We start from the raw sequence: 27,907 nt of genomic DNA, 5'->3' as shown, positions 1-27,907 counted from the left end.
GCGATGGCTCTGGACACACCTTGTCTCATCCTACTTTCTGATGTGTCTCTGTTCTTCCCCAAATGCCAGGAGTGACAGTGCAGGGTCTGTTAAGGGGAGCAACCAAGGCAGGGTATAGGTCCACTTCCGTCATCTTCCCGGTGTAATCCTTTGGCAACTCTGTGTCAGACCACATCCGCTGGAGTGCATGCAACTTACCTCTGACTTGGAAGTCCTCCTGTCCCCAAGAACTAGTGAAGGTGCCCCTGAGGTCCAGCCAGCTCCTCCCTGCCTCCCAGGCAACTCTGTAGAAGTGTGAGTAGGGATAACTCACATCTACATCTAACCTCTGCACTTTGGGAGCTCTGCCCGCCCAGCTGGGTTAGGGAGTCACAACGCTGGGGGGCTTGGCTTGGGCTGCAAACAGGGCTCCCTATACCTCTACTGAGGCTCCACATTCTTCATCAAACAGAATTTGAAAATAAAGTGCTTTATTGCTGAGGATCACAAAGAGCTTCAGGGCAGCTATCTAGGAGCTGAGGTCCCCACCTTTTGGATCTTTTGTGAACAGGACAGTTGGGACTTCAGCATTTCAACCCCACAGAAGGCAAGAAAGTATGGTTGGGGGGGGGCAGTGGTGGTGAGAGGGGCAGGGAAGAAGCACAAGGTGTGCTAGGAGAACTGCTTATGTGCAGCTCTGAGCTCGGGGCATGCAATCACATCCACTTGGGAGCATGAAGTGGGCTGTGGTGGGAGTATTGACACCACAGAAATGACCCGAATCTGGGCTTCCCTGCCACCACGCCTGACCAGAGAACTGTTTTACCAGTTCCCCATGGTGCACACCCCCCAAGTCAGTTGTGAGCGCACCCCAAGCCTGCTGGCTGTGCCCATTCAGGGCAGCACCATCTCCCAGGCCCTCACACTCCTACAACCCAGACAGAACAGAGGTGCTGGACAAAGAAAGGGACCCAAATGGGTTGACCCATTCCCTGCCTGGAGCCAGCCCTTGTCTAGGTCGCCTCAGCCTGTCTGTCCTCATTCAGCCCCACTGGTTGACTTCCACCCTACACCAAAGTGGTGTCCACCAAAAGGCATCTCGGAGCAGAGGATAACCTCTAACAGGGACCCGGTCTTGGTGTGCGATGGCTCCCAGCAGGTGGGGGACAAGGACCTCTAACAATCACCCAGAGAGGAGGGCTGCTCACTAGGCTGGCTGTCCACCTCCCAGCACAGGTCAGGGTGTGCGTGGAGAGCCCGGCTCTCACCTGTGCCCAGAGCCACTGATGGCAGAAGAGCCCAGCCCAGGGGCAGAGGGAGGAATGAGGGGCGAGGCTGGGACAGCGCTCCCAGGGGTCAGGAGAGGGCAGCCCCCGCGGACACACATTTCCCCGTCCACCCAGTGACCTCAGGGGGCTGAGCTCCCTCCCGCACCCCGGGCCCTGTACGCCCCTCGACCACGTCCCCAACCCCGCACGGACACCGGGCTGCTGACCTGCCCTGGGTTCCCAGGCAGAGGGCCTGTCGGGGTCGGGCAGAGGCAGGGGCAGAGGCAGGGTGAGGGCCGCGCCTGCGGGCCCTGCTAGTACTCCTTGGCCTCCTGCAGCTGCGCCAGGTACTCCTCCTCGGGAGGGTTGTCGGCGCAGGCCCGGCCGTTGTTGGGGGGCCGCGCGGCGTGGTAGCGGCTCCAGTCCCCCTTGCAGAGGATCCAGGGCAGCGTGTCCACCTTGAAGTGCAGCTCCGGCGAGAAGTCGGTGCTGACCAGGTCGGGGGCGCCTGCGCCCTTGCCCCGCGTCAGCAGCCGGCTGCCCGCGTCGTAGCAGCAGTGCTGGGCGGCCAGGGTGCTGCTCTCCACCGACCGCAGCGAGCGCAGGCAGAAGCGCGCCGTGGGCTGGTACACGTCCAGGTGCTCCCGCGGGCCGCTGGCGTCCCTCCAGCGGAAGCTGCGGCCCCGGCGCTCGTCCTGCAGGCTCACGGCGCGGGCCTCGGCCTCCAGCGGGTACGCGCACGGGCAGCTGGGCAGGTCCTGCAGCACCCGGCGCAGGTACTCGGCCAGGAAGTCGCTCTTGCAGTTCAGCCACTTCTCGCAGCTGTCCACATCTGCAGGGGGGGTGGGGGGACGGGTCAGCCCCCTGGTGGAGGGGGCAGCTGATCGAGGGCCGAGGCCTGATGCCTGGACAGAGTAGGCCCCACCGCTGAGCTGGGTGCGGCCGGCCAGGCCTCCCCCGAACGACAGAGAGGGGCTCCCGCCAGCCACCCAGGAAGCGAGAGGAAGCCACTCAAGGGATGCTGGCCCAGGGGCCTGGGCGCTGAGTGCAGCCAGGGCGTCTCCCTTCACCCCCTGGATGGTGGGAAAGATCTGGGATCTTGGGGAAGGAGCTGGGGTGATGGGGGCGGCATAGATAGCTGTCTTAAGCCAGTGGTAAGAAAGCGTTGCACTGTCTTCACCATTGATCCACTCTTGTTCTTACCTCCTTCTCAGGCTCACTCTGTGTCACTCTGTGTCCCATTGTGGCCCCCTCTGTCTGTGCTGTCCTCCTCCCTTCTCTCTCTTGGACATGTGGCCTCTGACTCTGGCCACACAGAACAAATTGCTCCTTCGTCTCTGCCCCAGAACTTCTGGGCACACTTTGCATGGCACAGTGCTGAAGTTGGTCATGTGTGCCTCTCCTCCTAGGACCCGAGCTCCTCGAGGGCAGATCCCCAGCCTCAGCCTTCCAGGAATCCCCTGCCCTACACAGCACCAGGCACGCCACCCCAGCTCAGGATGCTTCTCGGTATTGAGCACAGGCAGCTGCCTATCTCCTTGTGGGGTGCAAGTGACCTCAAGAGATGCAGAGGCTGAATATCCTAGTCAAAGCACAGCCTGCTTCCAAGCTGCTGGAAGGAGCGGTTCTAAACTCCTGGCCCCTGACCTGTTTCTGCCCCTTCCCACACAGAGCCTGCCCGGGTACCCCCGAGTGATCAGTTGTGGAAGCCGGGATATCCCCCTCCCATCCTGCAGCCAGGCAGAAGGAGCCCCACAGCGTGATCTCCAGGTTCTGTGGCTCCCATCAGGACCCTCTTCCAAGCAGGAATATCAGGCTGAGAAAGGTCAGTGGCCTGGTTAGGGGGACCTAGAAATCCTAGGGCCCCTTTGCTGGGGAGGCTAATCTTCCAGCTGGAACATGTACTTTGTCTCTGTAGATGGAAGTGAGATTGTCTGTGCAATGATACTCCGCCCTCCCCATGAGGTTCTCCCCCAACCCCAGGAGCAGGGCCTAGCTCCTCACTGACCTGGGCCGAGCATGTCCGTAGCATTGTGGGCCAGGGGCTGCTACCCCTCACTGGGGAAGCCCAAGGGGTCCTTCTCCTCGGTGCCTTTGGGAAGACAGGAGGCCAGACTGGCGGGGCCCTGGGGCACCTCTGTGCTCCCAGTGGGGAAGCCCAGCCCTCACCAGGCTCTTGGTGGCCACAGCATCCGAGACGGCCCTGGGCCGAGGCAGGACCACCACATTTGTGGGTTTCCTGCATCTCCTCTCTCAGCACCCCTCAAACAAGGCCCGCAGCAGTGTAAGCCGCTGCCTCTGCAGGCTCCAGGGCGCGGCTCCTCTCACCAGGACAAGGGGGCAGGTCGCAGACTGGGGACTCGGCGGCAGTGCAGGCCTAGCCGCAGGGACGAGTCCTCCTCTGGCTGCCGCTGCTGCAGCTCCCACTGCAGGGAAACCAGGGGTTCCACTCCTCTGGAAGCTCATCATCTGGGTCAAGGCAGGGAGCCAGGGGTTAGTGGGCACTGGTGCCAATTAGCAGAAGGTGCCCCGACCACAGGAGGACGCCGCCCACGCCAGGGCTCCCAGCCTAGTGGACAAAGCGTGGGCTGGATCTCAGCCCCCACCTGTCCCTCAGCTGGGGGCCCCTGTAGAGTGGACCCCCGTGCGAATCATGTCAGTCAAAACCATGGCCAACAAGACTGCCCTGGCACTGGGATATAAAGGAAGTTCCTGACTTCCCACATTAGGGGCCCCGTCCTGGTCTGAGGAACCTGATATACACCATGACTGCATGTACAGCCCTCTGGCTGCACAGGGTTGAGACCTGGGGGGTAGGGGGTGTCTGTGGAACCCCCAAAGTACTGACATGGCCAACTCTCTTCTCACTTCCCAGGCAGGTCTGAGCAGGCAGGTACCAAGAGTTTAAAGAAAATTAATGGGAGAAAAGTTGAAAAGGCATGAAAATTCTTCTAGTTTACATTATTTGGTGAATGGGGGAAAGTCTGCTGTGCCTTAGTCTTAATCATGGCACCACCGTCCAAGGACGAAACACCAGGGGCTCTGGGGAGAATGGCTGCAACTGCACATGAAACAGGTCCATGCCCAGGGAAACCTGAAGTGAAGGGAAACCTGAAGCATAAAAAAAAAAGAACTGGGGAGTCACCTGGGTGGCTCAGCGGTTGAGCTCAAGGCGTGATCCTGGGATCCCAGGATCAAGTCCTACATCAGGCTCCCCATGGGGAGCCTGCTTCTCCCTCTGCCTGTGTCTCTGCCTCTCTGTGTCTCTCATGAATGAATAAATAAAATCTTAAAAAAAAAAAAAAAAGAACTGGGGGCTGGCCAGGCATGAGGCAGCATTTTCTAGACTGTTTGTGCTGTTCTGTTGTTTTCCAACAAAAACAACCAATATTTAGTTTACTATATGCTGGCACTTTACGTGTATTAACTCACTTAATACCCTCTACCCCCAGTCTCCATTTTAGAGAGGCAGGAAATGAGGCACAGAGAGGTTAAGTAACTCGTCCAAGGCCACTCAGCTGGAAGCGGCAGAGCCAAGATTCAAACCGACACAGTCTGAAAACAAGGTCAGTTGTGACTGGTGGGGTTTATAATATTTCCTGATTTGTTGGCAACTGATAGCTAGGAATATATATATAAAATTAACAAGTGTCCGTTTTGTTTAGGGTGTCTCAGGGCCGTTGCGAAGGTCAAATGTTTGGGAAAAAAAACCCTCCAAATTTTGCAAGCTATGGGTGATGTTGCTACTTAGGGGGTGATGGTGTTTCTACAAGCCTAAACTCCGGGTTTCCACAGCTGTCCCTGCTCAGGAAGCTCTCAGGACTCTCTCAAGCCCCATTTCCACTCAGGATCTCCAGATGCAGCTGCCCGGGATGCCAAGATGGGGGAGGGGTGCTCACCATAGCCATCCGGCTCCTTGAAGGCCCAGTCCCCAGGGGCCAGCCAGCCCTGCTCCCAGCTGCCTGTGGCCCCACTGAACCCAAGCTCCTCCTCGTCATCGCTGTCCTCCTGGTCCTCACTCTCGCTGTACTCTACAGGGTAATCCTCCTCCGCCTCCTCTTCCTCCTCCTCTTCTTCCCCTGGGGCTCTGCCCTTGAGATCAGTCCTTCCCTCCTCGCCCTCTAGGTACCCCCAGAATAGGGGCCAGAAGAGCTCCTTGGTGGGTAGCCAGCTTGAGGCATCCTGTGGCCAGCGATTGCTGGGTAGGTCCATCTCCACCTCGGCCTGCGGATCCTCCACCACCTCGATGGTCACCTGCAGAGGGTCAGACACAGGCTTGCCAGTGAAGGAGGGCTCAGAGCAAGACTCCAAGGGGAGGAGAGGTGACAAGCAAGGGGGGTCAAGGGTAGAGGTCCCACCCTCCCTCCAAACCACCTCATTCTCTTCACCAAACTTCCTGGCTTCCCAGGGCCCATGAGGTCACAATTTAAGACTTGGCTGTGCATCAGAATCACCTCGATATTTCAGACTCCCTGACCCAACTATAAACATGTTTTTAACTAACTGGGGCCAGGCATGGTGGCTTTAACACATGCCAGGCTAGAGACCCACTAGTTTAAGAGAAGCTGGCTGTGAACTGTGACTCCAGCAGCCTGCAGGCTGCCCACCCTCAGGAGCCATTAACAGCCCTGGGGCTCACCGTAGGACTGGAAACTAATGCGAAGATAGCAAACTTCCATAGTGGCCCCTGGTCAGGGGAGGTGGTGGTAGGGGGCATGTAAGGGGGGGCAGGGAGGGTCCCCCCACTTGCCACACTGTGGCCGGAAAATAAGGAACATAAAATCATTTATGTGAAAGTGAACTTTGCAGACATTATCTTGGGCTATTATAAAATAATATGAGGTACAGGGACACCTGGGTGGCTCAGCGGTTGGGGGTCTGCCTTCAGCTCAGGGCATGATCCTGGGGTCCCAGGATCGAGTCCCACATCGGGCTCCTTGCATGGAGCCTGCTTCTCCCTCTGCCTGTGTCTCTGCCTCTCTCTCTCTCTCTGTCATGAATAAGTAAATTAAATCTTTATAAAATAAAATAAAATAGTATGAGGTTACTGAACAAAATTGGGGGGAAAATCAGCAAAATATAATGAAAAAAATTAAAATCACCCACACTCCATCTCTGACAGATAACATTTTGATGATTAAACTTCCAGGTTTTACACACACACACACACACACACACACACACACACTTTTTTTTTTTTTTAAAGATTTATTTATTTATTTATTCATGATAGAGAGAGAGAGGGAGAGAGGCAGAGAGACACAGGCAGAGGGAGAAGCAGGCTCCATGCCGGGAGCCCGATGTGGGACTCGATCCCAGGACTCCAGGATCGTGCCCTGGGCCAAAAGTAGGGGCTAAACCGCTGAGCCACCCAGGGATTCCCACACACACACTTTTAAACAATTTTAGAATATTAGATTTTACACTTTTTTGTGGCCTTTTCTCTTTTCATGAAAGTGTTTGGCAAACTGTAGATGCTGCTACCATCCAGGATTGAGGCCTGGTGTGGAAAACATAAACTAGAATCCCACTGGCCCCATAGAGCCCCTCGGGGGCAGCCCCCCACTACCAGCCCATCCTATTGTGCACTCAACCAACCCTGCAGTAAGGGTTGGGCCTGGGGGAAGGCCACAGGTCCCTCCCCACCCCATATTCCCGGAAGCCTCTGCTGCTCATGAAGCTTCTCTATTCGTTTGGTCCCCATGACGGCCCTGTCAGGGCTGTTTGTCCCTTGCCGTGGACTAGAAAACCCAGGCTCAGGGGCCAGGCGCCCTGCTCAGTCTGAAGCTGGGAAGTGGAGGAGGGGTACTCCCACGACTCCATCTTCTGTGACCCAAACAGGACCCCTGCCCTCCAAGGAAGGATGGGGACACCTGACCTCAGGGTGGAGCCCTTCAGCCTAGCTCCTCTCTGGATGTCCAGGGTCCTCCTGTAGCTCTCACCTGGATGTTGGGGTTTGGGGCACTCAAGTCTGTGTTGGCCAATCCTGGCAGCTTCTGCAGCTCAAGCAGCAAGGGAGCATCCTCCAGGGTCCTGGGAGGGGTCGCCTTGTCTGGGCTCAGAGCTGCTGGCTCACTGAGAGCCCGGCGCCTGTGCCGGCGTGGCCCTGCCTGGAAGCGGGTTCTGGGGAGCAGTGGGATCCCCTCTTCTTCCCTAGGAGAGCTGCGATCTGGGGAGGCTGGTACCTGAAGGAGAGAGGTGGGAGGGAGGGGTGACTGGGCAGTTAATAGACCACATGCCTCAGAGTCCCCCAGGGCCCCTGCCCCGGAACAGACAGGGGGCCTCCTGTCAGTAGGAAGCCCCAGAAAGGCCGGCAGGGAAGTGAGGGGCAGACCTGGGCCTTTCCCCAGCAGGCCACTGGCCCTCCCAAGCTGTCCACATGGGGGGGGGGGCTGTATTCCTTAGCATCTCCACCCACTGCTACCCTCCTCCACCCGCCCACCTGGGGCCTGGCACCTTTGCCCACTCCAGGTGCTGGTCCAGCTGCCTATCTGCCAGTTAATTCCCCACACCGACCAGCCCCGTAGGGTCCACACTGGGACCATCCCTGCTTCTGCTCAGATAGTAAGTGAAAGACTCTGGTTGTCTCCGACTCTGCTCAGACAGTGGGACACTGGGGAGTCCATCCACCTACTTCCGGGCTGCAGCCATTGCTCAGGTCTCTACCACAGGACGGGAAGAGCACTGTCCAGAGCTGCCTTTCTGAGTCTCAGGGGCTGGGAGCCTCTGGATTCCGCTCTGCTCGGTCCACAGCCTTGACCCCATCTCCCACCTCATATCTGAAGTGGTGTGAAAAGACACAGGTCTGGACAATCAGATCAGCTTGGGCTCAAGTCCCAGCTCTGCCTCTTACTAGCTCATTCAACTTGATGTACAAAATGAGGATAATTCTTACCTGGAAGGACTGTCATAATTATTAACCATTTCCACAGCATCTGTGTGCCAGGCATTATTATTTTTTTAAGATTTTATTTATTTATTAGAGAGAGAGAGAGAGAGAGAGAGAGAGAGACAGGCAGAGGGAGAAGCAGGCTCTATGCAGGAAGCCCGATGTGGGACTCGATCCCAGGTCTCCAGGATCATGGCCTGGGCTGAAGGCGGCACTAAACTGCTGAGCCACCCGGGCTGCCTGCTGGGCATTATTCTAAACACTTAATCACTCATTTCATCCTCCCAACAACCCTCAGAAGTAGGTGCTAGCTGTCATCTCCACATGGACAATTGAAACTAAAACAGAGAAGGCAAGTAACTTGCGCAAGGTCACACAGACATTTAGTGATAAACCAGGATTGGAACCAGAGAGTCTGGGCCTACAGCCCACATTCTTTTTCTTTTTTTTTTCTTTTTAAGGGTTTACTTTTAAGTGATCTCTACACCCAACATGGGGCGCAAAGCCACAACCCTGAGATCGAGAATCACACGCTCTACCAGCTGAGCCAGCCAGGCGCCTCAGAGCCCACACTCCTAACCGTTACCCTCTGACACTACAGGCAGGAGTGTGGAGAGTCTACTTCACATCTCAGAGGCTTACTCAGCCTAGTTTCTCACTATGACTTTCTTTCCTTGGGTTGGAAAAGAGAATCAGAACCTTCAGTTTCTCCCTTTTAGCCCCCTCCCTTCAGTCTTCCGCAGACACCTGGCTCCAAGGCTTCTGCATTAATCACTGTGGGCCCTTCTGAGCCTGGCCCTGGTGTCTGCTGCTGAGTCTATGTGCTCTGGTCTAAACAGCCGGGCTGGATGAGCAGAGGATGGACAGATGAGTAATAGAACGACTCGGCCCCTTCGCTGACCAGTCTGGGAGGCCTGGCACATCCTCATATCCTTCCTTCCTAGCAGCTCCTACCCACAATGCCACCAAAGCCCTAACTGTCCCCATGACTTGGTTCAGTGGCTCCTCTGTCACCTCTGGGATATGAAGACAGGCAGTCTCAGGACATCAGGACTTCAGAGTCTGCAGCCTTCCTGGCTGATGTGGATGTTGCTGCCTTGTGAGCAAATAGGGCAGTGGTTCTCATCTGAGGACACCTGGCAATGTCTGGAGACATTTGAGATTGTCACAATCAGAGAGGAATGCTACTGGCCCTGGTGGGTGAGGCCAGAGATCCCACGACACACAGGACAGCCCCCACAAAAATTACCCAGCCCAGAATGTCAACAATGCTGTGGTTAAGAAGTTCTGCTCCTGGGGGGCCTGGCTGGGTCAGTCAGAAGGGCATGTGATTCTTGATCTCAGGATCATGGATTTGAGTCCCTCCCTGGGTATAGAGATTACTTAAATATATACATACATGGATAAATAAACTTTAAAAAAGAAAGAAAGAAACCCTGCCCTGAAGTCAGGCTGCTTAGGTCTAAATCCCTGAATAGCCTGCTTCTGACCTGTGGGACCCTGACAGGGGACATAACCTCTGTGAGCATCCTTATCTGTAAAACGGGAACAGTGATGGGAAAGACCTGGTACCCGGCAGGTGCTCAGAATGTTTGTTTCCAGCCCTCTTTAACCTCGCCACTCCTTGGCCCAGGTGGACCAGATGAAGAGCAAAGGCCATAGGAAGCCATGGCTAAACATCACAGCCACACACTCCACCCTCCTCCGGAGCCACTCTTGGAGCCTCCTGCCTGTGTTTCAGGCCCGAGGGAAACCCAGGAATGGAGCAGAGGGGGCACATCCACAACCAGCACAAAAGTTTGGGTTTCTTCAGAAGCCAACCCTGACAAAGAATTCAAGGGCAACCTGTTCCTCTGGAAGGTGATTCCAAGAGACACCAGCAGAGAGCAGGGGCTTGAGTCAGGGACAGGAGGCAGCTAATAAAGAATGCTCCATCAAGATAGTGACCGTGGTGGACAAGTGGAGCTCAGCTCCCACTTAGGAGCTTCAGTCACTCCCCCAGAAGCGAGGACCTGGGCCACATACCTACAGATCCCACCAGTCATTGGTTGAGGGCTGCCCGGTGGAGGAGAGGATGTGTTCCCCAGGCACCTCAGGCTTGCCAAGTATAGCTCAGAACAGGCCCTCTGGCAGCTGGACACTGGCAATCGGAAGTAAGGCCTGTAGGGATATGGGCAGAGTCCCCAGAGCTCTGAGCTGTATTGTCTGAGCACATCTTCCCTACCAGCCCTGGGCTAGGCCATTTATGCACCTCCTATCACCCCAGCTAGAGCACAGGTAGGACTCTTTGCTCTCAACAGGTAGGATTCCTGCTGTATCCTGTGCCTAGCACAGTGCCTGGTACACAGGAGGAGCTCAATAAATCATTGCTGAGTGACTGGATGAAGGCGAGCAACCCCGAGAGCTGAATGTGACTGTCTCTAGGTTAATGATGAGGCTATGGAGGCTCAGACAGGGGAAGGGATTTGTGTGAGGTCACCATAGCCACAGTATTGGAGCTTGGGTTCGAACTCAGCTCAGCCTGATGTCAACACCCATGCACGGGTGCACGCATGGCGACAGCCCTTCGTGTGCACCACCTCTGTACTCACAAAGCACTTCCACTTTTGTCATCTTGCTGGCGGCTGAATGTAGTGGTAATGAGTATAGGCTGGAGGCCACACGGCCTAGGTTCAAATCCCAACTTGCACATTTACTAGCTGTGACCTCGGGCAGGTTAACCCAACCTGTGCTTGCCCTACATCCTCCCTCCATAAATTAAGGACAGGGCAGTCTCTGCCTCGTATGGTTGCTGAGGTAGAACGACGGTTGCCTCAAACATGGCAAGTGTGTGGTGAGCCTTACCTAGAGTGATTTTTAGGGAGACAGGAGACTAGCCCTCTCACCAGGCACCATTAGTTCTTCACATCTTAATTGGTCTGAAGTCCCCAGCACCGCCACTGACGCAGGAACTCGGAGGGGGTGTGTATTCCTGTGGCCTGAATTCCGAGGCTCCGGCACACTCAAGAACACCTGTCCTATCCCACAGGACCACCTCCCCCATCTGCTATGCTGGCACGTACGCTTGTACAAATACCCAAGTCTTTTCTTTTGGGGAAAGGTGTCAATGCCCAGATAGACAGGAGATGTATAGATATATGCCAAGATCTATCCCCACCGTTCTCTCTCTCTCTCTCTCTCTCTCTCATACACACACACACACACACACACACACACACACAGAGGCCCATGTGTATCTCCCCAGGCTTGGCCCAGCAGCCCTGCCCCATGTGTTTCCAGTTAACAGAAAGCCCCCGTGCGTACAGGCCTCCCCATGCCGCATGGACCTGCCCGCTCACCTGCTTCAGCACCCGCACCATTCCCCTGACCTCCCTTCCCTCCGCCTCAGGGGTCAGGAACTGTTCTGGACGATGAAACCCAGTGGCCAGGTGCAGCCCAGCACCTCCGTCCCTGCAGCACCAGCTCCTGAGGCCCACGCCCACCGGTACAGAGCCAGGTCGCACACACGGTCACCCCAGCCTCCCGGGGGGCTGGAGACCTAAGCACTCAACAGCAGCTGCCCCTTTAGGTAGGCCAGAGGACCAGAGGCAGAGGAGGGGCTGGACTTCGCGCCCCCCACCCCCACTGGCACGCACTAATCCAGCCCACCTTGCACCCAGCGGAGACCTCAGAGCTCCTCGCTCTAATAAGAGTAGGACCAAGAGCGCACCCTGCAAGCATCAGGCCTGGCTTCATGCCGTGTGCCCTGGGGACTGGCACAGGCTCTGCAGCTGATTTATTTTATTTTTTATTTTTTTTTAAGATTTTATTTATTTACTCATAGAGACACACACACACACACAGAGAGAGAGAGGCAGAGACAGGCAGAGAGAGACACAAGCAGGCTCCATGCAGGGAACCTGACGCGGGATTCGATCCCGGGTCTCCAGGACCATACCCCAGGCTGCAGGCGGCGCTAAACCGCTGCGCCATGGGGGCTGCCCTCTGCAGCTGATTTAACGCTCTGCTGCTGCCATCTTGAAACGCTTAGAGGCCCCAAGTTCTCATTCTGCCCTGGGCCCCTCCAACTCTAGTCAGCGCTGCCACGCAGGCTCTGTGTACTGACTCACTGACGTCTCACGACCCTTTGGGCAGGTGCTAGCATCATCCTCACTTCATAGATGGGGCAGCCAAGGCTCAGGGAGGTAAGGGAACTTGGCTGGGGCCACACAGGGGGCTGGCAGTACAGGACTCGAGGCCGATGGTCTGGCTGGGGGGTCTGTGTGCTTATGCCCTGGCCTTGACCAACTCCAGGCAAGGGCTGAACCTTCCGGTTCGCCGACTGCCACTCAGGTGCAGAATGTGCCCAATGCCCAAAACGGGAGAGCAGGATGTTCTACTTTTCACATCCACCTTTCCCTCTGATCTTCATAACCACCAAGTGAGAGGCAAAGGGGAGGACAAGCTTAGGACACCGAGGGCCAGTGAGGAGAGGACTTGCCCAGGACTCCCCAGCAGCCCAGCCTCTTGGCCCCCGTTCCTATTCTTCCCTTTCTCCCTCAACCAGCTTTCCAGTAGTTCCGAATTCTAAGCAGAAAGAACGGTCTGCAGGGAGGGTGATGGTCATGATCAGGGTCAAGGAGGTAGCTGGTTGCGGGCAAAGCCACAAGCTTGGCATCACGCACACCTGGGTGCCAGCCCCCTGGTGACACTCACTGGGCTAGAAAGTGGGTGCCCCAACCAAAGAAGACCAACCTGCAGGAAAATACCTGCTTCTTGGTGCCAGGGCCTGGCAGTGGGACCTTTCAACCCACCCTTCCTGCGACCCAACCCTTGATGCCAGGCAAGTGGCTGCACGATGACCAGGACCGAAGTGATGACTCAGCACCCTGACCCATGTGTGTGATGCTGCCCCAGGCCGGCAGGCTCCCTCCCCTGTGCCTGAGCTCTTCACTCTCCACCCCTACCCTCATACATGCATCTGTCCATCCGCCCCTGGAGACCAAACCCCTGTGGCTACAGCAGGATCTCCTGCAGCTTTGCCCCATGTGGGACCCTTCATGAGGGACAGTCCGTGCAGCCCGGAGGAGCTGTCCTTTCTCACTTCTCTCTTCCCTAATTCCCCTCTCCATCATCCTCTTGTGGTCTCAAGTCACCAACCCTGTTCTTCCCCACCTGAGTCCATAGGTATTCCCTTGCCTGCCCAGGAGGTGGTGGGTGCCAGAGCAAGGTGTCCAGAGGCCCTGGAATAAAGCCAAGCTGGGTTTCAATCCTGGCTCACCACTTACTAGCTGCAGAAGTGCGGGCTAGTTATTAGACCCACTGTCAGTTTCGTCATCCCTAAAATGAGGAGAACAAGACAAAGGACACAACATGCCAGGCGCTGTGGCCGTTTGGGTGGTGTTCTCACCTTAACTAGAGCAGAAGACACCCAAGGCAGAGCTCTGTCATTCTTTGCTCGACTAGCACCCACCAGCCCCTTGTAACGACGATGCCACACATGTGTATGGTGCTTTCTCACCCAGCAGGCGGTTCTCTCATTCGATTGTGGGGGTAAACTGAGGCTCAGCAACAGGCCTGCCCAGAGAGAGGGTGGCACATTTCGTTCATGATGCTGATGATTTTAAGACTTTTCAAGACTTTGGATGACCAGGCTGGGAAGATGCACCATAAGACCCCTGGTATAGTTCTTGAAACAACAAACCTGGCTCCTAATCTCAGGCTTACTGGCTCTGTGCCTTGATTTTCCCCTCTGGAAAATGGGAATAACACCCAGATCAGAGTGATGTGACAATGAAATAGCATCACGTAAAGTACTTTGCACTGACCCTGCAAGGCCCAGGGAAGGCTCATGTCCCTGCAGTCATCCTGTACTTTTAGATTGAGGCCGGTTTATGTTCTTCAGCTTCTTAAAAGTCTTTGGATTGTCAGTTATTTCTGACATATTACCTCAGGCCCCAGAGTAGCAGTCTGTCTTATCTCACTGTGATTTCTTAACTAACACCTTGATGTGGAAGAGCTTTAATACACATCTGAAGCGATGTTTGAGCTGGATGGGATCATGGAGATGACTTAGCCCCTTATTTTAAATGTCAGGAAATCAGAGACACGTGGGTGGCTCAGTGGTTGAGCTTTTGTCTTCGGCTCAGGGCATGATCCCAGGGTCCTGGGATCGAGTCCCGCATTGGGCTCCCTTTATGGAGCCCGCTTCTCCCTCTGCATGTGTCTCTGCCTCTCTGTATCTCTACTGAATAAATAAATAAATTAAATCTTTAAAAAAAAAAGTCAGGAAATCATCCAAGGAGAATCATACATGAGTTAACAACCCACTGGGAATAGAACCCCAGGCCCTGGGCTCCACACTGTTTTTCCTTCATGGCACTGATTTGCTTTAACAAGTTTTTGAGGGTTCCACTAGGCCCTAAATTAGGGCTGAGGATATGCCTTTGGCTCTGAAATAACTCATCCTCGAGGCTGGTCTTGGGGGAAAAATTGGCAAATCAAAAATAAAAAATAATCACAATACAAAGCAGTAAGTATGAAGATAGAAAATATATCAAATGAGTAGGAAAAAATGCCAACTCAATTAATTTTATGGCCGCTGTCATCTCCAGCTAGGAGGTGGGACTGGCTGTTCAGTTCCCCTGGATTTGTCTACAACACTGGTTGCCAACAATGGGGGGGGGGGGTCGCTCAGGAAACACTGGGCAATGTCTGGGTCTGTCCAGAAGTGGGTGCTACAGGCATCCAGTGGGTCAAGGCCAGGGATGCTGCTAAATACCCTAGGATGCACAACAAAGAATTTTACAACCCCAAATGACAGGAGTGTGGAGGTTGAGAGACTCTGCTCTATAGGATATACTCTCAACAAGGGGCAAAAAAAAATCTTGGATATTACAATGGTTTGTAACACATCAAAGTACCATAGAACATAGAATCTCTATGATATTAAAATTTCAGTGGGAAAAGCACTTAGGGGAAAAAATACCCAAAAGTCTCCTTAGCAGGGCAGCATTGAAAAAAAGGTGGATAAAAAGAAAAGAAAAGAAAAGAAAAGAAAAGAAAAGAAAAGAAAAGAAAAGAAAAGAAAAGAAAAGAAAAGAAAAGAAAAGAAAAAAGGTGGATAAACACCAGTCCACAGAGACCCCACGTGCAGGCCGTTGCTTCCCACCGCCTCTGGAGGGCCTCAGCAGTGTGCGCAGACTAGCCCCCCTAGCTCGGGACTCCTGCACCGCCGGACCTCCGTGTCCCCATCTGGAAAATATGAAGAACGGGTCTGTCCGCCTCCTAGAACAGCTCGGTGCCTGGGAAGAGCCAGGACCCCTGCCACACCAGCCTGCATACCCTGGAGCAGGTCTGGAGGGTTCTGTCCCCAAGGGATGAGTGTCCCCTGCAGTCCACGCAGGAGCGGCTGGACTGTCGACCCCTGGTGAAAGGAGGCAGGTTTTGACGGACCCGGGTCCCTCTCCACGTGTCAACCGCTTCCAGCTCGCTCCTGTTTTCAGCTGCATCTCCAAATCCCACTCGCAGACCACCCAGGAAGTAGCCCCCTCCCCCACGACGTAGCGACCTCTTCTGCTCTTCCAAGTACGTAGGAGTATCAAGCTTCCCGGCTGATGTTACCCCCCCGCAAGTCGGAAGACCCCACTCACTACCTCATCTCATCTCAATTCACACCCAAAGGGGCTCAGATCCTTTGCAGGTTTGACTGGAGGCGGCACCGGTGGGTTATTCCGACGGTCGAACCTCGGCAACTCCGCGCGGCGCCGCGTTCCCCCGTCCCCCGTCCCCCGTCCAAGCTCCTCTGGGAGCGCGGCCCCCGACAGGAGGGCTGCAGGACAGGTTCGCTCCGGGCGCGGCCCTGGCCCCCCTGCCCCGCCCCCTGCCCCGCGCCCGCCCTCGGGGGTCGGGGGTCGCCGCTCGCGCCCCCGCCCCGCCGCTCACCTCCGCCAGCCTCGCGGGGCCCCGGGGCCGCGGCTTCCTCAGGGGGAGCGCCCGGCCCGCGGCCAGCAGCGCCGCCAGCAGCCCCACGCCGAGCAGCAGCCCCGCGCGGCCCGGCAGTCGGGGCATCGTCTCCCTCTCGGCGCCGCTCCCACCGCACCTCCCGAGCGGCTCCCGCGCGGCCGTTCGCGCCGGGCCTCGCCTCCTCCAGGGCCCGGGGCCCGGGGCGCGCGGGGCGGGGGGCGGGGCCGCCGGGCTGGGGGGCGGGGCCTGGCGCGGGGGCGCGCGGGGCCGTGTTGCGAGGGGCGCGCGGGGAGGGGGCGGGGCCTGCTCGGGGGCGGGGCCTGTCGCCGGAGCGCGCGGGGCAGGGGCGGGGGCGCGCGGGGCCGTGTTGCGAGGGGCGCGCGGGGAGGGGGCGGGGCCTGTCGCCGGGGCGCGCGGGGCAGGGGCGGGGGCGCGCGGGGCAGGGGCGGAGGCGCGCGGGGCCGTGTTGCGAGGGGCGCGCGGGGAGGGGGCGGGGCCTGCTCGGGGGCGGGGCCTGTCGCCGGAGCGCGCGGGGCAGGGGCGGGGGCGCGCGGGGCCGTGTTGCGAGGGGCGCGCGGGGCGGGGGCGGGGCCTGGCGCGGGGGCGCGCGGGGCCGTGTTGCGAGGGGCGCGCGGGGAGGGGGCGGGGCCTGTCGCCGGGGCGCGCGGGGCAGGGGCGGGGGCGCGCGGGGCAGGGGCGGAGGCGCGCGGGGCCGTGTTGCGGGGGGCGCGGGCCTCCCTGGGGTGAGCGCCCGGATGTCCCCCGCCCGCGGGCGCTGCGGCTCCTCGGGGCGCCCCGGCCGTCCGGGCCGGGCGGGCGTCCCTTAGATCTGGCCGCCCTCCGCGCTCTGTCGCCGCCGCCGACCGCGGGGGGTCGCAGGACGGGCGATGGAGCGAAGGTGTGCAGGGACCCCGAGGTGGCTGCGCGGTAGCAGGGCCACGAAGTAACTCCTCCCGGGCTCCTCGGCTCCCCTGCTGGAGGCGCGGCCCGGAGCGGCGCCTGCCCCCGCCGGGCGCCACTTGCTCGGGCGGTCTCAGAGCTCCACCGACGCGGAGGCACCGACGTCCCGGGACGGCCAGCAGCCAGACACGGTGGAGGGAGCGGCCAGAAGACCCTGCCCCGCCAGCGCGTCATCCACTTTTATCCTGGATAAGGCCGTGGGACCACCCACCCTTCTAGGGAGGCGCCGGTGCAGGATCCTCACACGCTGGGGCACCCGGGTCGTGAAATAAAACCTCGGCCCGTGATGAAGATCGGGAACTCTGAGGGGCGGCGATGATGCTAGGGGGCCTGATGGGGACTGCAGGGGGTGTAAGCACGTGACACGGGGCAGGTGCGGAGGATGGCCCGGAAAGCCAGGTAGTGGCAGTACTTGGGATCCGGGCTTCGCCAAAGTGAAACTCTGGGGGACTGGGCACAGTTCGGAGAAACCACTCCTGTCCCCAACAGCTCAGGACTCTGCAGGGTTTTGAGTAGCGCATCACGGGGATTATCGTCTGGGTCTGGAGTTGGCCACGGGGGTTTGCATCTTGCTTTAACCATTTGCTAAGAAGTTGGTATTGATTGGACAAGTTCTTTGACCTCTTGGTGCTTTTGTCATTTATAAAAGTGGGTGGGGGTTTGTGTGGGTGGGGGAGTACCTACCGCACAGGTGTAAGGAATAAATAAGAATCTACGTTAAAGATTTTCATTAGGCTGAAGCTGCCATGTTTTGGTCAAATGAGTCAAACATTGGCAGCTTCATGTGGTTCAACCTAGTAAGATGCTCGGTACATGGCAAGGACTCAGATGTTAGCCTTTGAGCACCTGCTACACCATATTGCTTTTGTGAGACAAAAGGTGAGGCTACCTTGTTCTTTTTTAGGATATATGTACTTTTTTCACACCCAGCCTATTTTGTCCTTCGAAGTCAGAGCTCAAGTTCATTTATTTGGTCTTCAAAGGAAAACAAGGCATCGTCTATGCACGATACATCTTTCTGAGTTCATCTGATTCTAGTCTTTCATTCTTTGAGCTATTTTACAACTCTGGAGGTTGCTGGTAAGAATAGTGACGTGAAATCATTATTGTCTTTAAGAAATGCAAGTGATGGGGGCACCTGGGTGGCTCAGCAGTTTCGCACCTGCCTTTGGCCCAGGGCGCGATCCTGAAGTCCCAGGATCGAGTCCCGCGTCAGCTCCTGGCATGGAGCCTGCTTCTCCCTCTGCCTGTGTCTCTGCCTCTCTCTCTCCCTCTCTCTCTCTCTCTCTGTGTCTATCATAAATAAAAATAAATCTTACAAAAAATTTCAAAAAAAAATTTAAAAATAGAAAGAAAGTAAGAAAGAAAATCTTAAAAACAAAAAACAAACAAACAAAAAAGAAATGCAAGTGATATCCTGTCCTCTAGAGGTTCATTTGACCTCCCAGTGTGGAAGAAACCAGTTCTACCTTTATTTGCATGTTCGTTTCAATATTCCTGATCTATAAATGTTCTTGTTTTTTAGTATCTCCTTTGGTTGGTTGTCGTATCCTTATCAGTTTCCTTATTCATGAGTCAAATAAAATCTTTGACTTATGTTCATTTTTATATCTGTAATGGAGTCATGATTTTTTGAGAATTATGTTCTAACAGTCTTGTCATACCCAGTTAATTCCTGCCTCCCCAATCTTGGCTCCCAGCAACCACTTCTCCACTCTATCACTGTAGGTTAGTTTTGCCTTTCTGGATTTCCATATTAATAGAATTATACTTATGGATTCTTTTGTGTTTGGCTTCTTTATTTGAGCATGTTAAGATTCATTCATATGGTTGTAGGTACCAGCCATTCCTTCTTCACTGCTGAGTAATTCCATCAACATACTACAGCTTGCTTATCCATGCACAGTGGTTGCATTTGGGTTGTTCCTAGTTAAGGATTATTATGAATAAAGCATCTGTGAGTATTCAAGTGCCAGTGTGCACATGCTTTCAGTTCTCTTAGGTGAGTGAAACTGCTGCCAAAAAACTGCCAAATTGTTTTCTCAAATGGCTGTGCACTCTGCATTCCCACATCTTTGTCAACACTTGGTATTGTAATTCTTTTTATTTTTATTTATTTTTACTTTTCATTTATTTTTTTTGTAATTCTTTTTAAATGTAGCCATTCTAGTGGGTGGATGAGTGGTGGAGTCTTATTGTAGTTTTAATTTGCATTCCCCGACAACCAGAGATGTTGAACATTTTTCTATGTACTTTTTTGGCCATTAGTGTATCTTCCTTTGTGAGGAGCTTGTTCAAATCTTCTGGGTCGGGACACCTGGATGGCTCAGCGGTTTAGCGCCTGCCTTCAGCCCAGGGCATGATCCTGGAGACCGGGGATCGAGTCCCACGTCCAGCTCCCTGCATGGAGCCTGCTTCTCCCTCTGCTTGTGTCTCTGCCTCTCTGTGTTTCTCATGAATAAATAAATAAAATATAAAAAAAAAATCTTCTGGGTCACCTGGCTGGCTCAGAGTGCCCGACTATTGATCTAACGGTTGTGAATTCAAGTCCCATGTTGGGAGTAGAGATTACTTAAAAATTAAATCTTTGCAAGCGCCTGGGTGGCTCAGTTCGTTGAGCATCTGACTCAGTTTAGGCTCAGGTCATGGTCTCAGGGTCCTGGGATTGAAGTTCCACATCAGGCTCTCTGCTCAGCACATTCTGCTTGTCCCTCTCCCTCCCCCTCTGCTCTTCTCCTGGCACGTGTGCGCATGTACGCCCTCTCAGATAGATACAATCTTTTAAAAATACAAAATTAAGAAATTTTAAAGGTTTTGTTTATTTGAGAGAGAGCACAAGCATGAATGGGGGGGGGTGCGTAGGGGCAGAGGGAGAGGGAGAAACAGACCCCCAGCTGAGCAGGAGCCCAGTGCTACTTGGGACTCGATCCCAGGACCCTGGGATCATGACCTGAGCTGAAGGGAGACATTTCACTGACTGAGCCACCCGGGCACCTCCACTCCCCACCAAAAAATATCTTTAAAAAAGATTCAAATCTTTTTTTTTTTAAATTTTTTTTTAATTTTTATTTATTTATGATAGTCAGAGAGACAGAGAGAGAGGCAGAGACACAGGTAGAGGGAGAAGCAGGCTCCATGCACCGGGAGCCCGACGTGGGATTCGATCCCGGGTCTCCAGGATCGCGCCCTGAGCCAAAGGCAAGCGCCAAACCACTGCGCCACCCAGGGATCCCAGATTCAAATCTTCTGCTTATTTTTTTAGTGAATAGTCTTGCTTTACTGAGTTTAAAGGGTTCTTTCTATACTCTGGATAGGAAGCCTTTGCTAGATATATACTGTGGATGTTTTATCCTAGTCTGGAGTTTGCATTTTCCTTTTATTGAGTCTTAAAGTTTTAATTTTGATAAAGTACAGCTTATCAATAGTTTTGAGCCATGTTTTTTTTTTTTAAGGTTTTATTTATTTATGAGACACACAGAGAGAGGCAGAGATACAGGCAGAGGGAGGAGAAGCAGGCTCCATGCAAGGAGCCCAATGTGGGACTCAAACCCAGGAATCCGGGATCACGCCCTGAGCCAAAGGCAGGTAGGTGCTCAACCGCTGAGCCACCCAGGCATCCCTTGAGCCATGCTTTTTGTGTTCTAAGAAATTGTTTCCTAATCCAAAGAAACAGATTTTCTTTTATATTTTTCTCTTGGAAGTTTTATCATTTTCATGTTCAGATCTATGGTTTGAATTACTGTACATGATGTTAGGTAAAGATTGAAGCTCATTTGAAGCTCAGTACTTTCCCTGCTGAATTAACTTGGCACTTTGTCAAAAATCAACTAACCAAGGACACCTGGGTGGCTCAGATGGTTGAGTGTCTGCCTTCGGCTCTGGTCATGATCACCTCCAGGTCCTGGGATCAAGACCCATGGGGGGCTCCCCACTCGGTGGAGTCTGCTTCTCCTGCCTCTCCTCCTGCTTGTGCTCTCTCTTCCAAATAAATTAAAAAAGAAAAATCAGGGATCCTTGGGTGGCTCAAAGGTTTAGCCCCTGCCTTCGGCCCAGGGCGTGATCCTGGAGTCCTGGGATTGAGTCTGGCATGGAGCCTGCTTCTCCCTCTGCTGCGCTCTCTCATAAATAAATAAAATCCTTAAAAAAAAAAAAAAAAGCGGCTAACCATATACATGTGGTGGGTCTATTTCTGGACTATTTTTGTGTTTATTCTAGTATGTTAACATACAGTGTTACATTAGTTTCAGGTGTACAATATAGTGGTTCAACAATTCTGTTTCTCAGAAATATGGAACGCTTCATGAATTTGCGTGTCATCCTTGCATAGGGGCCATGCTTCTCTGTATGATTCTAATTTTAGAACATGTGCTGCTGAAGCGAGCATTATTTCTGGACTATGATGTCTTATTTGTTCTGTATGTCTTATTATGTTCTATTTGTTCTAATGACAAATGCAGTCTTGGTAGAAAGCTTTGAAATCAGGTAGTACAGTTTCTCTTTCAAAATGGTTTTGGCTATTCTAGGTCCTTTGCATTTCCATATACCTTTTACCAATTTGCCATCGTCTACCATAAAAGCGCACTAGGGATCTTTTTCAATACTTGCAATCCTTCACTGGTTTTCTCCACTCTGTAAGACAACTCCTCACGCCGACAGCCCAGAGAAGTAAGCCTCTGCCCCCTCCTCGCCAGCCCCCTTTCTCATCTTCCCCTTTGTTCAGAGGATTAGCCACATTTTCTTTTGGATCCTCCATGCCTTAGAAAAGTTTTCTCTGTCACCTCTGTCTAAACCACATACTAGTTACACGTTTTTATCATGTTCTTTATTTTTCCTTCACAGCACTCACCAGTTTGTAAAATGACATGTGTCCATATGCTTATTTGTTTACTGTTTGTTTCTTGCTGGTATTGGTAATGCTCAGTTCAGAGCCCGGCATGGAAACAGCACTCAATATTTACTGGTTGAATGAATAAAGGCAGAGTTAGCTTTCTGAATAGTTTATTTGGGGCAAAACAATATATTTGCATGGGATGATTCTTAAGTCATCTAGAGAAGTTCCCCTTCAGTTCTTAACATGTGGTCGCAAACTGATACACCTAGCCCATCCCATTATTTGTAGATTCACAGTCATCCAACAAGGTAAAAAAAAAAATAAATCATCTGGCAAAGAAGGAAAGCGAGGGTAAGGGAGAAAGAGAGAAGGTGACATTTTAACACATGACTAAAATTTAAGATTTTTAAATTTACATTCCCCCCTCTCACTTTCTCAGATTATAAGCATCACAGCAATGGAGAGGGATTATCACTGCACCTCTTGCAAAGTCCAGTTTACAGGCAAATTGGTCAATGTAAAAATAAAGGCCAACAAAATAAGATCTCAACTCCCCATACACAATTTCTCTATACTTATTATCTTTCCCCCTTCTCTTAACATTTGCTACCATTATACAGAGAGGGATCATCAAGACTGTGTGGGCATGCTGGCTGATGCTGGTTGAACTTACACAGTGATTTCACCAAGGATCCTGTAAAGAACCACCAAGGATGCTTTTTATCAACCCAACCATTGGTTTAACATCACTGAGGTGACATGACCTAATGTGAAGGGTGAAGACAATTCAGGGAAGACTCCACCTCAGTCAGGAGTATGTCCCATATTCCCTTAGCAGGCCCACGCAGGGAGATGGAGCTTCACACAAGAAACCTGAGGAACTGTTGGGAAAAGCAGACTTTGAATGGACTCAAGGTTCCTGGTGCACGGAGGGATCACTTATCCATGGAGATGGCAACAAGGCAGATCACCTAGCACATCAGGGTGCTATTTCGTCTTTACCTTTCACTCAGTTTCCCCACAACTTCAAAGGAACAAAACTTTGGTTATTGCTTCATCAAAAACGCATAACCGCAGCGTAAGAACCATTGCATTCTTTAGGGTCAGTTTACTAGAACTCATCATACACAAAGAGTCATAGTTCAAGGCCATCCATTGTGTGTACTATGTAGTAAACAAGACATTGCCCACAACTCTCCCATCCAGCCACTCCCAAGGGTGGGCTGGGAATATCTCCAGACTCACAGAACTAGAATATACTTCAGTAAGTCCATCCACAAGCTAACTCCTTTGCACCGCCACCCCTTCTCCCCCAAAAGACTCAATCTATAGCAAAAGGTGCTTGGAAGACAGAAGTCACTGGAAATGACAAAAGGGGCAACGTTTTCCATACAGTTAAAAGCAAAAGGATCACTGGCTAGTCCTAGCATTTCTTCTGTATGGTAAGGCAGGAAGCCAGCCTTCTAATTAGGATATCTGGGCACATGGTAATTGGGTAGGACCCTAAACACTACATTTCCTGTGGATAAAGCTGAGAGAGTAAGATCTGCTTTTCTCCCTGTGGGAGGTATTTTGATTAACTGACTTAATAGATTAAGATGCCTGCTGGGCACTGAGCTTCCATGTTAAGCAGGTAGCAGCATCTCTTTAGGTTCTGAGGCTGCATTGAAGCAAGTAGCAGCTCAATAGCCAAGAAGAATCATTTGATTTTCCTAACTTCCTCTTCATGGCCCCTCTGGTCTATGCTGAGTTTACCTGTGTGAAAGGCTTAACAGTTCTGATCTTTACAAAGATAGACATTCAGAAGGAAAAGCACTACGCTCTTTCCCCTTTGCTAACCACACGGGTTGGAGTCAGGCGAGATTAAAGCCCATCTTGGCTTATCTAGAACACCAGGAAAAACATCCTGGGAATTAGGTCACAGCAGTTCTTTATACAAGGGAACCGAGAGCCAGTCAGTTGTATTTAATCATCTGTAGGTAGCTTTGCCTCATCCCTACAAATTCTTACAAGAATTACCCAAATTCTTCTTCATTGCCTATGGCACGACTAGCAGTCCTGTGCTATTTCCCAATCCAGCATGAATAGGGGCCAGAGAGCCTCATCAATTAGGAAAGGGAACAGGGTAGGCGGAGAAACAGGGAGATAGTGGGAGATGGCATCTCTTTTTTTCCCTTCCCTGAGGAGCCAGGAAATCTCTCCATGTGAGCCATTTTTCCTCCTGGTTTTCACTAGCAGAAATGAAGCAAAGCATACTACAAAATTCAGCTAGACTGTACTAGTCATAACAAACTCAGATAAAGGCTCCCTCAAGTAGGGAAGAAAGAAGTTTCCTGACTCCTGAAATGTAAGGCTGAGTGTCCAAAGACAGGGTATCTGATCTAGTGATCCTCCAAACAGCACCACCATATAGGTTTTCTCTGGAGTTGAAATTCTAAAAATCAAGAATTGGAAGTTACAGAAAGAAAGGCCGAATACCCTTAGATGGAGGGATTATGACGAGAGACAAAGCATTGGCACAATATTCCATTCCTGGGCTTCTGAAAGGGCATTAAGCAAACACACAGCCCTTAGCAGTCATAGGATATTTCTATTCCTTCTGACTGCTTCAGGAAGAAGCATGTTTTGACCACCTGAAGTACTCACCGTATCAAGAAAGTTTAAGACAGTAACCATAGGACTAAGATGCCAAGTTCCTCAAACAAGCAAGCAGTATGGTGAGAGGTTCTGGAAACTAAGATGATTTTTAAAGGGAAGAAATTTTCCAGAGCAAAGCAAAAAGTGAAAGTGCTCCAAAGACTCCATCCCTGAATATACTCTTTCAATATTTACTTGCTGTAGAGTGTATGCCATGTTCTAGGGTAAAACTTCTAAAATAAAGGTGGGAGGAGAATCTGCCAATGCCTCTTGATCCATTCTTTGTGATTCTGATGTCTCCTGGGTATAAACGTCCTGGTTTCTGATGTGATCTGCAGAAACAGGTCTTATAAACCTGAAATGGATAAAGGCAATGCTAAATAGAAAGAGGGATGAGAAAAAAATGGTAAGGATTAGTCACATCTCTGTTGACTCTGATTATCACCTTTGGTAGTAACCGTTAGCTGACTCCTGTTTGCATCCCATCAGATTTGTGAATCAGGCTGTGTTAAACCATGCACTAAACAACACTTAAGTCTACTCATTGCCAATAACTGTATTTATGTACACCTGTATTTCCCCAAGTGCTTGGTTAAATAATGATACTTGTGATATGACTGGACTCTAGATTTATTTACAGTTTCCAAGAAGAGACAACCAGCATGTATAACATTTTGTCCTCTAGAAAGCAGAGGTCCTGGGTGGATCATAGTTTTGTCTCTTCAAAATAAATTTGTAACTTAACATCTATTCTGACATAACTTTGCACCAGCAAAGTAATATATATATATATACACATATGTATGTATGTGTACATATATATGTGTACATATATATGTACACATATGTATGTATTTAAATGCCCATACTGACATTTTAAATTGCAGCGACTTCATGCAAGTCAAAATAAAAAGAGTAGCAGGTAAGTTCATTGCTTGAAGTTTGTGACTTTTGCAAACCCTACACCATTTGACAAATAACTGCAATGCGAAAGCTATCTGATGTTCTAGTGAGGTTCTATGGTGAGGAACTAGATGTAAAGGTTAGCAATGTATTTCTTCTACAGGACTACTTAGTTACCACAATCTCTTTTTTACTTCAACTTGTGTATGCTAAATAATAGTCCCTGAATTTCTACTTGCTTCTTTTATTCACTCTTTTCTATTCTTTAAAAAAGCAAAACACAACCTTGGAATATTTCAAAGGCTGAAAGCTCTCAGATGCTGAGAGTGACCAAAGGTGACTTAAGACATGAAAGCAAAACTTCACCAACAATCCTATTGCTTCCATCCTCCACTACATGTGTCTGCACAAACACCACAGCTGATGACAAGAAGCCCAGGAGAATTTGGACTGATAATTTCTACCAATACAAGGAGTGATCTCAAAAACAGAGACATGCAAAACTACTTTCACACAGTGTTGTTCCATTTTTTGCCCGATCCTTCCCCCATATTGCTCGATAACTACTAGAAGACAAGTTGATCTTGGGTATAATAAAGTCAAAAGTTCTCTTCATTTAAGCTTTGGTCAACAGAAAAAAGGAAGAGCTTTAACATGGTGGTTTTCAGATTTGTTCTTTGGTCAAGCAGTATAAAGCTCTCTGAAAGAAGTCCCCTTACCTGGCATGAAAAGAGTCAAACTAGAGGATCCCAGTTTGGCAAAGACATAGGTATTCAAAATTTCTCAGGGGGAGAGAAAAAAGAAAAAGAAACCCTAAACCCCAGATGCCAGATTAGAATCGTTTTAGGATGTTAAGAGTAAAAGAGAACTAGCACTCAGAAGAATAATATTTAAATGGGTCAGCTTCTAAAAAGGGTAAGTTAATATCTTTAATCCTTAAATAGGAACATGGCAAATGATTTCTGAGCAGAGGATTTACCAACATTTTCCTTTATCAGTTTAAATCCTAATCTGGACCCAGACCCAGGCTGAGGCTGTCATAATTTTGAAAAGCAGGGAACAGTAAGAACCAAGCATGGACATCCTGCCAGTTCTATGCACACTGCCCCAACCCTCTCACCCCTGCAGGACTGCAGGTCACCCTGCTAAGCAGCTGTGGACACAGGACATGCAGTGAGGTGTGAGTCAGCTTCACCACGAAGGTCTGACCAAGGTGGGATGTGGGTGCTTTATGAACAACTTAGGTGTTTTAAATGGCAGGTGGAAGTGTTAATTTAGAGCTTGGAGAGAACTCAGAAATTGGGCATTCCCCTCAGACAGTGATCATCATAGATATTTGATGGGGAAGGAAGAAATCACCTGGTGACCAGAACAAGACCAAACCTTGGTCAGCTCCTGGCCAGGGGAAGTTCCATGATGAGGGGCAGTTTTTAGCAATGCTAGTATTTACTGTTTTCCTTCAACAGCTAAACTTCAAACGAAAGGGAGAACACTTTGGTTGACTGGTTTAGTTAAGGATTCCAAGGTTGATAGCCTCTGAGATCTGGATTGGAAGTAAGTGGAAGGCACTTGCTCCTTGGGGAGGAGGGCTGTATGAGTCTCAAGGCTGCAGTGCCGGGGCCAGTGGGAGCTTTGGAGGGGCCAAGTCTGCAGGCAGCAGGGAGAAGGTAATGGCCCACGTGGTTAGCCAGGGCCAGGCTAGGGTCAGTGTGATTTCACAAGGAGAAGAGTTAAAAAATAAAACATTTTTAATGGACAAAAAAGTAGACTGGGTCACCTTTTTTTTTTTTTTTTCTTTTTAAGGTGAAATGTAGCAAAGGAAGAATGTGAAGCAGTTTTTGTTTTTTGTTTTTTTGTTTTTTTTTTGTTTTTTTACTATTTACAAAATGCCATTTAGAGCGAGGTGGCCACCATCAGTAGTTGAGGAAATGTCTTTCATGTGAGATGGCCACAGAAGTTGGTTCCTGGAACTGGCTCAGAAAGGCCACACACTGTACTGAGTGAGGGTGAGTTCCTCCAAGGGAGCACCAAAAAGGCTCAGTCTTCTGTTTCTTCATACGTAGTCTCATCAAAAGGCCTGTCTAGTAGAGGCACCAACCGATGACGGGAATACTTCAGTTGCAATAGGTCCCCAACTTCGTCTATCTCCTTTAAAGCCTAAAATATATAAAAGCAGAGGTCAGTCAGAGCCAAGAGGATACAGGCATGCCTGGTGCTTTATTTTCCTAAAAATGTTCACGGCAAGATTATCCTCTGGTGGAACTGTTTGTGTCTAGTGCATTAACTCTGATCTAACTACAGGACAGCTGCGGAAAGACCCGCTTTTTGAGCAAGAAAGTCAGGCTGGTCATGAATAATGGGTTGTGAATAGCAGTGATGCAGGATAAAGGGTATAAATCATCAAAGTACATCACGCTTGGTAGAGGAGTATCCACCCTGAACTTGCCAGGCTGGCTACCACTGTCACTTGTCCCCTCATACTGCAGTACTTGCTGA

The 27,907-nt window shown here is 51.6% G+C and overlaps 2 protein-coding genes and 1 non-coding gene across 3 annotated transcripts in view; all 3 read right to left on the bottom strand.

The window, feature by feature from the left end:
• Window positions 1-499: 499 nt before the first annotated feature.
• On the bottom strand, window positions 500-16,246 carry ISM2 (isthmin 2). The gene is made up of 4 exons (XM_041757984.1): window positions 16,060-16,246; window positions 7,190-7,432; window positions 5,147-5,501; window positions 500-2,079 (listed from the first exon to the last, which is right to left on the bottom strand). The coding sequence occupies exons 1-4, from the start codon at window positions 16,183-16,185 to the stop codon at window positions 1,562-1,564; spliced, it is 1,242 nt and encodes a 413-aa protein (XP_041613918.1). The 5' UTR covers window positions 16,186-16,246; the 3' UTR covers window positions 500-1,561.
• Window positions 16,247-21,322: 5,076 nt separating this feature from the next.
• LOC121493999 lies at window positions 21,323-21,424 on the bottom strand. The gene has a single exon (XR_005988647.1). It is a non-coding gene; the product is annotated as a U6 spliceosomal RNA (small nuclear RNA).
• Window positions 21,425-22,021: 597 nt separating this feature from the next.
• SPTLC2 (serine palmitoyltransferase long chain base subunit 2) overlaps window positions 22,022-27,907 on the bottom strand; it is a 110,549-nt gene continuing 104,663 nt past the window's right edge. The window contains exon 12 of the mRNA XM_041758800.1: window positions 22,022-27,568. Coding sequence (XP_041614734.1) covers window positions 27,449-27,568 — 120 coding nt within the window. The 3' untranslated portion in view covers window positions 22,022-27,448. The remainder of the gene's footprint in view (window positions 27,569-27,907) is intronic.

This window comes from Vulpes lagopus, chromosome 6, assembly GCF_018345385.1.
Source record: "Vulpes lagopus strain Blue_001 chromosome 6, ASM1834538v1, whole genome shotgun sequence".
NCBI lineage: Eukaryota > Metazoa > Chordata > Mammalia > Carnivora > Canidae > Vulpes > Vulpes lagopus.
The sequence above is the reverse complement of the archived record's forward strand: the minus strand, read 5'-3'. Positions and strand labels throughout refer to the sequence as shown.